This window comes from Ceratina calcarata, unplaced genomic scaffold (genome assembly GCF_001652005.2).
Source record: "Ceratina calcarata isolate Rehan_Ccalc_2016 unplaced genomic scaffold, ASM165200v1 scaffold46, whole genome shotgun sequence".
In the NCBI taxonomy this organism is placed as follows: domain Eukaryota; kingdom Metazoa; phylum Arthropoda; class Insecta; order Hymenoptera; family Apidae; genus Ceratina; species Ceratina calcarata.
The window spans coordinates 463257-475869 of NW_017170028.1; the positions used below are offsets into that span (position 1 = coordinate 463257).

Below are 12613 nucleotides of genomic sequence, written 5' to 3' on the forward strand. Positions count from 1 at the left end.
AGAGGAGCAGATTGGAAAGCAGGATGGACAGGATGAATCGAACGGAATGATTTTGTTATCTTTTGGTAACACATTCATAGAAAGAGATCACTGATTTTTTTTTCTACTATGTTTCATTTTATTTTGTATAATGCCAGCAGCTGTACGTTCTGCTCCATCTGTTTGTATAACAAGAAAAAAAAATTAATACTTCCTCTTTGTCGTTACTGCACAGTAATCGGTGTATAATTGTAACTCGACACGCTTTCGATGTATGAAAAAAGGAAACGAAGAACAAAGAAAGAAAGAAAGAAAGAAAGAAAGAAAGAAAGAAAGAAAATAACCACACAATGCTGTTCTCCTTCCCCTTCTTTAAGTCACACACGTGTTGAACCAAGCGATCGCTCGTTCACGTAATTTGCACTATTTATTGTTTTTAAGATCTCTGCCGCAGCCTTAGTCTTAAGTAACGATTTTGGAATTTTTTACGAACTAAAATCTCTCTCTATCTCACACACAGACATACGCGCACGTTCGCTTCTGACAATTTCATTCACTCTGTCGTTAAGTGCTCGATCTTACAATTTATGAAAAGTGTATGACTTTTAAGCTCAATTTTGACTGAAATTGGTTCGGTTTTGAGATTTGATTTGTCCGAATCGCGAGCAGTGATTAAAACCGTGAGTTCGATTTAATGATAATCGTCGCTGATTGTGTCTATTCGTTCTCTCACCGACCCGCTTGGCGGGGTAAGTACGCGAAAATGAGTACAGGCTCGGAGTCCCTCAGGTGACGACCGGCCTCCTCGCGCTGGACTCGCGAACATCAGAACGCCATTTCGTGATCGCGAAACGCTCGTTCCCTGGCTCGAACACGTTCTACGGCTACGTATTTGTATTGTCGCATGAAATATAGTAAAAGCATTGTATTTCGGTACCGATCGTAAAAGTTGATCATAGGCTTCCCCCTTCGATCGCGAGGTAAATTAAGTACTATTGACTCGGCGATCGCTCACGCGAATACAATTTAACTGTTACGTTTATATATTTGATATTTCGTACAGATATTGAATATGATAGTATAAAGATAGTTACTCCGTTATTTCTAAGCTGACGCACGTTTCGAAAGATCAGCTTAAAGATTCGAATCGGGAATAGAGGGATTATTTGAAAAATACTTTAGCGCGTTCGCGTCGCGTGTCGCACGTGATCGGTTCACGCTGGCATGTCTCTAGAGCCAGCCACCGGAATCTTATCACTAAATATACCAAGTATGAAGGCACAAGTTCGGGAAAAGTATACGTCGCGGAGTTCGACCATAGAAATCCAGCCGCCGGATCGGAGGTGTCCTCGACGCCCGGAAACGCCTCTGCGAATTGCACGCTCGTTTGTAGAGCGTACAAAAATTTCCGAACATTTTCAGACTACGTGTTTCGTTCGAGCAGCCGTTACTTCAATTCCAGGCGTGTGAAGATTCTAATCATTGGCCCCCACGTCCTCTGCTCACCCTCCCGCGTCTTACTATCACGTTTTCTTAGTTGAACACGGAGCACGATAACTGCTAAGGCACGAATACTGAACGATTTCTATTAACGTTCACCCGTTCAGACACAATTGACGTTTTTTTTTTATATTCTGGATAGATCGCCCCGAGTCGAAAGGAACTTCGGGCGCGATAGAACGGCTAACGGGAGAATGATTACATTTTGCGAGCAAGGGTGGCGGAGGAAAGGGCAAGGTGGCTGCCCGTGTCCGGAGTAACGTTCATACATTTTTCATTCGAGTTTAGACCGGAATTGTCGACGAACAAAATGGCAGGCAACGGTTACGTTTTCCGAGGCGTCTATTCGTTTCCGTTTAATTCGATGCATGCGTTCCTCGATTTTCGGCGCGTTCCCTTGATCGACAAATATTCGGGTTCGCGGCTACTCGCGGCAACCCTCGGCTTGGTATTCTCAACCGATAACGAGTCGTTCAGGAGATCGGATCGTACATCGAATCTGATCGCGGCTACGTGACCTCGAACGGAATCTTGTTCGCGGCGCGCTGCAAATCCGTAAAAGACCGCACGTAACGACGAAACGAAAACGAAGAACGGGATATATCGTTCCGGAGAAAATTGCTTTGTGTTCCTTACGTTTTCTTGGTATTATCGGAAACGTTGCGATTTATCGTTTGTAGCAAGGAGACTGAATGCACGAAGCGGGAAACAGGGCGGTTTCCGGTTTCGAATACACGAGTACCTCGGCTGCTCACGTTCGCGAACGAGACGTGGGCAAGGTAAAACAGACGAGCACCGTGACGACGCAAGCGTTCCGACGTTTAAGTTAGTATATAGAGCAAAGTAAATATCGACAAGATATCTATATATAATAATATTCAAGTCCGCTATGAACGAAAACTTCTCTTGTCCTTTGAAGATGATCTTCAGCGAAGAGGAAGCGCGCCGAAGACGCGGGTTAAGTAAAATCGCGAAAGAAACTATTACTGTAGCGAAGTACTATGAAGAAAGTTTTTTTTTTCGTAGGGTCAGGGAATCCAACTGAGAAAACAAAGGAAGCATTTGTCAATGTTTGAAAACCGTACGAAAAGCCCTGACGCGCGTGTTTCCTAGAGCTTTCTCGTCGGGGATATATCTGTATGTCCTACTCTCGTGTCGGAGTTCATCCATTTGTTGCTGCGTGCTTCGCAGGCCGGGGCTGACGCGTCTCTCACGGAAAATACTCTTTTCGTACATTTCCGTTTCCGCGGGAGCGATCAGCCCCGAGTGAGCGTCGACTGGACGCGGCTCGAAGCTCGAGACTACTCCATCGCGGCCTCTTGAAGAGCGTGCAAATGAGCGTACAGACCGTCTGCTGCGATCAGATCGTCGTGAGTACCCATCTCAGCGACGAGCCCCTTCTCAAGCACGCAGATCACATCGGCGTTCCTTATAGTGGCCAGACGATGCGCTATGGTGATACACGTCCTGCCTTCCATTGCCTTGTCCAGAGCAGCTTGCACCACCTGTAAAAAATAACGTTGTCGAACATCGACTTAAGATTCTTTAAATTTTGTTTAATGCAACGGGGTGGTATAATAATGTGAGTGAGCGCGATACTCTGTGCTGTCAAATTCGAAGTACGTGATAGTTCCATGTTTGTTTATCGTGTTACGTTATACGTGTCACTGGAAAATTTGATACAATACAGTGCTGATGAAATGCGATCGGTCCATTTTCTAGTAAAGATCGACAAAACAAAGAGGGGAACATGTTGACTCGGAAGCAACCGCGAGACAATAATTGCCACGAAATTCGTTTGGTCGAGTCCAACTTCCCATTCGCGGGAACCAACAATTGAACGCGGCACCAATGCCACACGCCCGGCTGGACCGGCTATTTCCGATTGTTACCATAGATAATACTGTTGCGTTGACCCCGATTGTTGTCAATTTCGAGAGGACCGGCAGCCGGGCTGGAATAATCGATCTTCGTGGATCGGAGAATTAAGCGTCGAGCCTGGATAATCACTCGAGGACCTTTCGAACACCCAATCGCGTTTCTCGACAAAAGAAAATTCAATCGAATCGCAAATTGCAAACCGATCACTGATTTTTTTTCTCCCTGCCCGTTCACGAAGAGATAGAATTTTGATAAAGTCTGAGGCAAAACATGAATTTTTTATTTTTTGGATACGCATTACCATATAAAGTGCGTCTGTTCCATTATGTAATGCGGGCAACTGGACCACGGTAATTCTTTTTCGCCTGCTTCGGTTCTCGCATTTTTTGCTAGTATTGTTCATTAAAATCCATCAGGATCCATTAATATTCATCAACCGGGACGGTAGTGTGCGACGCAACCGTCACTCAAGTTTCCATTGTCCGCCGCTACTACTATATGCGGCAAACTGTCCTAATATCGTCGTTTACTATAAACGCGTGTGGATATAATTTCATTTAATATGATACAAAAAATATCGACGATTCCATCAGTCGTATTTTCTGCAGTTCTCCCGAAGTTAAAAGAAGGGATTACCATTTACCGTTGAAGCTTCCTGGGATGGTGTCGACGAGTATGATTTCTGATTTTTAATAGGATCAACTTTAATGAATATCATCGCGAAATTCCGGGCGATCGTCGCGTTGAATAATCGCCGCGAAAAACCGGTCTCCGTAGTTACGAGGCTGTTAATTGGACGCGAGAGTGAAACAATGCCGCGGCGAGACTGGAACGCGAGATGCTTTTGTCCTCGCGAGAAATTCCTCGCACTTCTTTTGGCCCCTCGAGAGAGGAAGACGCGGTTGGTCATTTTTTCAACCGTCTTTCCGTCCGCAGCGAAAAAGCGCAAATTACATTACTGAATGCGCGTCCCCGTCTATTTCCAGCCTGATTTTCGCGACCCATTTTTCTGGTAGCCCGCGGTTAGGCGTTTCTCCTCGAGCTCCAGTTTCTCTTTTATCTTAACATTTCTTATCTCGAATCGATCCAGTAGACTCCAAGACAAATTTATGCAAATGGCTACATTAGGCATCTTGTACATAAATCGACGAAGAGTTCTTACCTTTTCACTCTGAGTATCAAGGGCAGAGGTGGCCTCGTCCAGCAGTAAGACTCGAGGATTTCTGACCAAGGCCCGCGCGATGGCGATACGTTGTTTCTGTCCTCCGGATAATTGCGTACCTTTAGTTCCTAGCCTAGTATCATACCCCTGTAACAAAAATCGAACATCTGCTTATTCTCAGTTCATTTCAATGAAAAAATCACGAACTAAAGTCCAAGTAGAATAAGTCATTATCTGAACGATACAGTAGAACAAGTCAACGTCTTAAAAAGTTGTAGTGAATCTATTCAGATTTTAAAAAGTAATGATTTATTCCTCTTTCTTATATATGAACAAGTACTTCATCAGTTTGTCGATAAATAATGATAATAACAATTACTATTTTTCGTGTACATCATAATTTGCGTATATGGAGAATACAGTTATACTCACTAGTGGTAGAGAGCTGACGAAGCTGTGTATGTTCGACTTCTTGGCGGCTTCTATGACTTCTTCCATCGGCACCACCCTAAAGTTGTCGCCGTAGGCGATGTTCTCGGCGATCGTACGATCGAAGAGTACCGGTTCCTGGCCGACGACACCAAGCTGCGTTCTCAGATTCCGCAGCGAGACCGACGAGATGTCGCGACGGTCCATCGTCACGGTGCCCGAAAGTGGATCGTACAATCGTTGCAACAGTTGGATACAGGTGGATTTGCCGCATCCGCTCTGGCCCACTAACGCGACCATCTGACCCGGCTTCACGATCAGATTCAAACCCTGCAAGATCTGCATCTCGGGTCTCGTCGGGTAGTGGAACTCGACTTTCGAGAATTGGATCAACCCGTCCGCCTTCTGCAATCATTCATCGAGATCACGTGACGTAAAACAAAATTATTCGACGATTCCTTTTTACAATTCTGATTATTACAACGGACAGCTTGTAAAACGCTCGATAGACTTTGAGCAGATTGATCAATCCCTATCGGCTTATCAAATGGTCTGAAATCCTACAGGAATTGTTCTACGTATATTCTGGGAATTCTATTCGGCCACGATCAAACGTAGCATCCTGTTTTAAGCGTAATTAACGCGCGCTGCCGGAGGCATCGCTGTCAGTACGTCATAAAGTCGACGCTTTGCTAAACAGGTCGTAATGAAATGTCGAAATTGGTTGCTTTGCGAGAATCCTATCCGACGCGCGATGCCGTCAGATACTTGATACGAATTACCCGTGGGATGATTCAATAATTCGTGTTCTAATCCACGAGATACGATTCATTCGTAACGCGCCTTTTGTTCCAACGTCCAACGTTTCAAACAACAAAGAACGTAAATCGATCACTCACCCAATCCAGATCTCTGTCTTCCGAACCCGGTGGCGAGCTGATCTCCGGAACCCTGTCGAAGAGTTTGAATATCCTTCCGGCGGAAATCTTGGCAGTGTTGAAGTTCGGAGCGAAAGCGAGAGCTTGTCCCAACATCCACGAACCAAAGATCAACGCCTCCGAGACCTTGATCACGTTCTGGTAACTCAGACCCTCCGTGGCTACCAGCGAGCCACCATAATAGAGACTCAGAGCGTAACCGAAGAACGGCGTCGTCTGACCGCACGAAAATACCAATCCTCTTAGTCTGTTTCGGATCCTGGTCGCCTTGGCAACGTGCTCCAACTCGACGCAATAACGCTGCAAAAACGCCTCCTCTTTCCCAAGACTGGCCACCGTGCGGATGTTCGAAATCGCCTCGATGGCGATCCTCGTAGCCGCCTCCATCTTCTTCTTTTCTTGTAACCCTTGACCGCTCATCACCCTGGCTTCGAGGAACACCGCGCCTAACACCAGAGGTATCGACACCACCGAGACCAACGTCATTTTCCAGGTGTAGTACAAAGACAATCCGATTCCGAGGACCAAGGTTGACAATGCCTGAAGAATCGCGCCCACGCGCGTCCCGGTGGCACCCTGGACGGCACCCGCATCGGAGGAAAGTCTAGCGCACAGCGCGCCCACACTGTTCGTGTCCTCGTCGTACCAACCCATCTCTTGCTTGAGCATCGCGGCGAAAGTCATTTTCCGGAGCCTAGTGGTCATACGCACGCCGGCCAAGCCGAACATGTACATTTGCAAGAAAGTGCCGACACCGGTGACTACGCCGACGATCAGGAACAGAATCGAGAAGTTGATCGTCTCGCGGCGTATCTCGTCCTCGTCTTGGAGACCCAGGACGTAGTAAACTTCACCGAAGAGAACCGCGAACGCTGGGAACGAGGCGCCAACCATCGCTGCCGCGAAACAACCTGCAACATAGAAATTTCTTCTCCTCAATCTGCTGAGCTTATAAAAGTTGAGCTATCCAGCCGAAAAATTATTTTCTGATCTTTCTTTTGGTTAAACAGAATATTAAGTGAGTTTTCGTACCGATCAAATTAAAAGGCCATTCCGGGTGGTTGAGTCTGAATATCCTCATCAGTGGTGCGTCGTAGGCCTTCTCGTGTTCCTCCAGTTCATTTCCCGAAGTGTCGGACGCGCCGGCCAACGATAACCGATGTGAGTGCATCGACAGTGTAGAGAACTGCCTCTTGAGTGGTGGTGGTTTCTGCTTCGGTATCGCTGCGGTGACCGTCTTTGCAGCCGAAGCCGTTGCTTTCGCTAGAAATTATTTCATTATTTCACTCTCGATATTACCCATTTCCATTTGGTGTTATTTCAAATAGAACAAGTTTTTTCTAATGAAAATACTGTTAGGATTACCTTTCGCGATGGCACTTGCATCGGCGGAGACCAGCCCGTAGTAATGTTGCTTAAGCGCCAGCAGTTCCTCGTGCGTCCCTTGCTCGACCACTTGACCATCTTTTATAAACACTATCCTGTCTGCGTTCGTGATCGTTGATAGTCTGTGAGTAACAACGATCGTCGTTCTACCCTTCGCGGCGGCGTCCAAAGCTCTTTGCACGGTAGCTTCGCTATGGAGGTCCAAGGCGGAAGTAGCTTCATCCAGTAAAAGAATAGCTGGACGTTTAACTAAAGCTCGAGCGATAGCGATCCTCTGCTTCTGTCCACCAGATATTTGTGATCCCCTTTCTCCCACGGGACTTTCGTAAGACTGGAAACAATAACTTCTCGTTTGAAAGCTTGTTCATTGTTTTCTAATAAGTAGGCAAGAATGAAAATACAGAGTAAATGCAGATCTCGTGGTTATAAGGTCAAAGATAATAGGCACAAAGTTTAAAAGTCGTGCACATTGTCTGTCCCGAGCGGGACAATTTTTCGTTAAATGATTTCAGCTCTGGCCACATTTTCATTGATAATCGAGGATATACCTACGTACAATTTTACCATTTGATTACCGTACGTCGAGGTGTCCGTGGCTTGAAATAACGATAATTTAATTATAGCGGCCGTAGGACGCGTCGCGTCTACAGAGCAACGTGCAACGCGCGCGCGTCGAGATTTAATAAATTTACGAGGAAGAGCACTTTGCGCGCCGTACGTAACGCATTTTAACGATCGTCATTAACGACGTTCCACATATGAAACAATAAAATCTTAGGGGTATCCTAAATCAACGCTGTATCCTTTTTGCTGACTTATTAGAATCTCGCGATGCTTCGAATTCAATTTCACTAATGCATTCGCTCGCATAATTCAACTCGTTCTTCCATCGACGCGAATAACTTGAACGAGACGACGTTTTCTAATTCTCTACGGTTTTCTTTCTAATTTTCCCCTGGATTAAATTTCACGCCATCGCGGTTCGGCGCACCGTAAAATAAGCCGCGCTCGCCGTAAACTGGCAAATGTCGGAGCCCTTGTTTTCCCGGATCGTTACCACCCTAAACGCGTCACGAGGCACAACGCGTAAAAGGCTGGACGGGGAAGCTAGGACGAAACCATCGGCTCTCGATAAAATACAGTAATAAACGCCTAATCGCTGATGCGGCCGTAATCTGGGATACTGTTATTCGTTTCGGTCGCGGTTTACCGGATGTTTTATCATCCGCGTACACGCGCGTATTCCCGCGATTCGTTGCTCGCACCTGAGACTATTGTTAATGCATGTAACTAATCGGATATCTCGGATCGTTAACACACGGTGTTACGCGAGTTTATCGACACGAAATGGCAAAAACCGTGGTCTCGATTAAATTACGATCTTGACAAAAAGAAAGGAAACCAAATCGTTATATTAAACTTTAATATGAATTTTAGTCAGACAAAGATTATTATGTATTATTTAGAATCATAAGTTGTAGTCGAATCAATTCAACGCCGCCTATCGCGGCCAGTTCAGTTATTATTCTAAAGGAAACTGAAATTAAATGGAGCCGGTCAAAGAAAACGGCTGCGGAATAAGAGAAACGGTTTGAGAGCCACTCACCTCTGGCAGTTTGCTGATGAAGTCATGAGCGTTCGCTTCCTTCGCGGCTTTGATCATCTCTTCTTCGGTAATACTATCATTTCCGTAACGGATATTCTCCCGTATCGTTGTGTCAAAGAGCACCGGTTCCTGACCGACCACGCCTATGTGCGAACGGAGCCACTGAACGTTCAACTTCGATATTTCCACACCATCCAATAAAACCTGTGCCGAGGAAAGAAAGACTATACTCGACGTTCTCGATTGAAATACGAAAGAATCCCGGCCCAGTAATGTCTAAGAAAGGAAGAGAGAAACCTGTTCAGGTTCCGTTATTGGTCGATTTGTTCACCGGAATATAAGGCGAAGTTATTTTATAGGGAAGATGACGTGGGAAGATATAAGTACTGTGCGAAGCGCTAAAAAAGCTCCGGGAACCGGTCCGAAATCAGTATGCCAAATGTACGGCGTAATATTTTCACCGTGAAGAAACTGCGACGGATGCTGGAACGCGAAAATCGTAAAACTTTTACTATCGAGAAAACTCTGAACGCCATACACTGCTCCGTCGAGAAAAGCGCTTCAAACTTGTTCCGTAAAATTCCTATTGCCTGCGAGTATACATGTTACAATGAAACGATGTAACGATTCATGGCTGGGATACTGCTGTTAACTCCTAGGGCGATAAACAAATTCACCGATCCTGGCGAAATTCGAACGAACTAAAACATTACGAGAAGCGATAAACTTCGTATTTTTACTAATGATAGTTAATATTTTTACCGAAAATACCATCGAAATGAATTCTGTTCGATGAAAAGATAGAAAGAACCGTTAGTCGTTGAATTGTAAATTACTTTCTGTCTCTCTTTGGTGAAAACATTGAAAACACGACAGAAGTGTTGAAAATTAACAATGGGACCGGAAAAACACTGATTGTTCGACAAAGCAACATTTATTCACAGAATTGAATGAACATGCAGATTTTTACCTGTCCTTTGGCTGGATCGTACAGTCGCTGAATGAGCTGCAGACAGGTGGACTTCCCGCATCCGGATCCGCCGACGAGGGCAACGGTCTCACCGCTATTGACCGTCAGATTCAAGCCTTGCAACACTTTTACGTCCTTTCGCGCGGGATATTGGAAGTGCACGTTTTTGAACTCGATCACGCCCTTGACCGACGGCAGCCTTTGGCCCTCCTTGCTCAAACTGTCGATCGCCGGTTGCCGATCGAGGACCTGGAAGATCGCCGCCGCCGAGCCGCGAGCGACCGCGAACGCCTCGAGATGCGGCGAAGTCAGACCCATGTTCTGGGCACCGGCCAACACCCCGAAGAACACGATCACGAGCACCGCGGGCGTGTACTCTTTCTCCTCCTTTGGCCTGTCCTCCAGGATCAGCAGAACACCGTACCTGATAACATATTGATGAAATAGAGAAATTAGATTTCAAGGAATCGGTGTTGTTGATTTAGAAGAAAAGAAACATCTTCTCGGTTCGATTAAAGTGAGCACAATTCTTGGCTTCTAAGAAATTTCACAGAACAAATTCGAAAGATCGTTGGAACAGCCTATTGCTTTAGTTATTCTACTAAATCACTGAATTATCCACTTTAATCCCCAAGAAAGGGCAACAAACGTCAAATGTGATTCGCTTAAATGTATTGTCGTGCAAGTGCAGCGGACTCACCAGAAGGCGATGGCGTAGCTGATGTATATGATGAACCACATAACGCCGCCACCGACGCCAGACCACATGCCACGTCTGATCCCGGTTTTCTCGGCGGGAATTAACTTATCAGCGTATCTGTCCACTTCCTTCTGTTCACCGTTGAAAGCGATCACGGTTCTGATGGCGCCTAACACCTCCTCGGCGACGGTCCCAGCTTGTCCGTAAGCTGACAATTCCTGCGCCGTCAACGAACTCTGAACCTTTGCTACCACTGCAGTAGCTATAACGATAATTGGCGCGCAGCTTAGCACCACCAGCGTCAGCTTCCACCCGTAAACGAATGATATAATGATGGAGGAGATGAAAGAGACCATCAGATAGGTGAACACGCCGAGCTTCTCTCCTATACCGTCCTTCATCTTGTCCAAATCTCTGAAAAACAAAAAGAAGAATCAAGAAAATTCACACAGCTGCATTATTTTATTATTTGCTCTCAAGCTATTCTTGTTCCACAGAATTAAAATCCACAGATTTAAATGGATTTCTATTATCCGGTTAAATAAAAATTCTAAGGAGATTTGAATAAATAAGGACAGATTGTAAACGAATAAAAGGATCAGTATTGCATATTTAATTCCCGGATTTGTTGAAAACTTGACAGACAGTCTTTCGCCTAGCTTTCAACTATCGTACAAGCTAACTCACGTAATTAGAAGCGATTTCATATAGCGACGATTCTATCGGAAGTTGTTATCGACGAAAATAACATGGACCGCGGGCAACCATTCAGCAAATTAATTAAATGTCTTATCTCGTACGGTGCACAGGTCACCTTGTGTGAATCGATCTCTTATAAAACGATATTTAAACCCAGTTATCTATTTTAACGCTAGTACTACTGTACTGTCAATATGACTGAGTTTTACTTTTCCGAATCATATTACGACCTCTGTAGTCTTTAAATTTTATTTCCTTTAGAGCAGGGCTTCTTAAACTTTTGTCATTCACGACCCCATTTATGATTGCGAGTTTCTTGAAACATACAAAAATCTTGTAAAAAACATTGTATAAGCACTTACAAACAAAAGTTTTTTACAAAAAGAGGGGTTCCTTTTTTTTGGAATAAAAAAAATTAAACTTTTATATATATAGATATTTGACATTAAAATCTCTCGCGACCGCAGAATTTTGCTACGCGACCCCATTTGGGGTCGCGACCCATAGTTTAAGAAGCCCTGCTTTAGAGCAAACATGTACTGAAAATATATACATTTGTTTTAAAATTAGAATCTGACGACGAAAGTAGAGTTTACTCATCGTTATAAGAAACGACCCCTTCTTATCACGTAGAGATAAAGTGAATGTCAATGCATCAGAAAGATGCATTCAGGAGAATATCTGGCTGTGCGTCAATTAATATTGATCTCTGAACGATTCATGGAAATGTTCTGACGCGACATTAAGATTGCTGATAGTAAAGAAGCATCTCTTCTGGGTATTTAAAAAGTGTACTCGAGATTACAAAGTAACAACACGTGTTCGCGGGTGTCTTATAATCGCGTTGAGCTGAATATCAATATTGTCTCAAGACGTACAAAAGAATTCCACACGGATTCATGCAACGTTCTCTCTTACGTATGTATATTACGATTTGCAAGCCTCTTTCAACTGAACCAGGCACATGAAAATGATTAACGTGACGAAAAGTTGTAACGATTTTCTTGCTATTTCTGAGGCGACGGCAAGCGGCGCAAGTACGTACACATCGACAGTGAACGTGTGTGGAATGATTTACGGCGGAGCACGAGGCAAGTTCAGGAAACTTTGCCGTGACTCGCACCAGGCACAAATAAAATTTGCGTAATTGTTCATTATAAATGCGGAGCAGGACGCGAGCCAAAACACGTCTAATGCCAGTCGATCTGCTAATTGTAAATGGGCCGCGCCATGTACCTGCATCACGGTGCTATATTTGCGACTAGCATTTATTATCTTCGTGATAATCGAGGATGATGTGAACCACGTCGCGCCTATTGAAACCCGGAACTAGACATAATACAAATTTTCTAAACGATTGCAA

General features: G+C 44.8%; 1 protein-coding gene across 3 annotated transcripts in view; it reads right to left on the reverse strand.

Moving 5' to 3' along the window:
• Nucleotides 1–94: 94 nt before the first annotated feature.
• Mdr49 (Multi drug resistance 49) overlaps nt 95–12613 on the reverse strand; it is a 30980-nt gene continuing 18461 nt past the window's right edge. For all 3 annotated transcript variants that reach the window (XM_018028525.2, XM_026815523.1, XM_026815522.1), the window contains 9 exons: nt 10552–10965; nt 9852–10275; nt 8882–9085; nt 7255–7606; nt 6922–7152; nt 5851–6800; nt 4955–5356; nt 4523–4669; nt 95–2984 (listed from right to left, as the gene is read on the reverse strand). In XM_018028525.2, the coding sequence (XP_017884014.1) occupies nt 2781–2984; nt 4523–4669; nt 4955–5356; nt 5851–6800; nt 6922–7152; nt 7255–7606; nt 8882–9085; nt 9852–10275; nt 10552–10965 (3328 nt within the window). In that variant the 3' untranslated portion in view covers nt 95–2780. The remainder of the gene's footprint in view (nt 2985–4522; nt 4670–4954; nt 5357–5850; nt 6801–6921; nt 7153–7254; nt 7607–8881; nt 9086–9851; nt 10276–10551; nt 10966–12613) is intronic.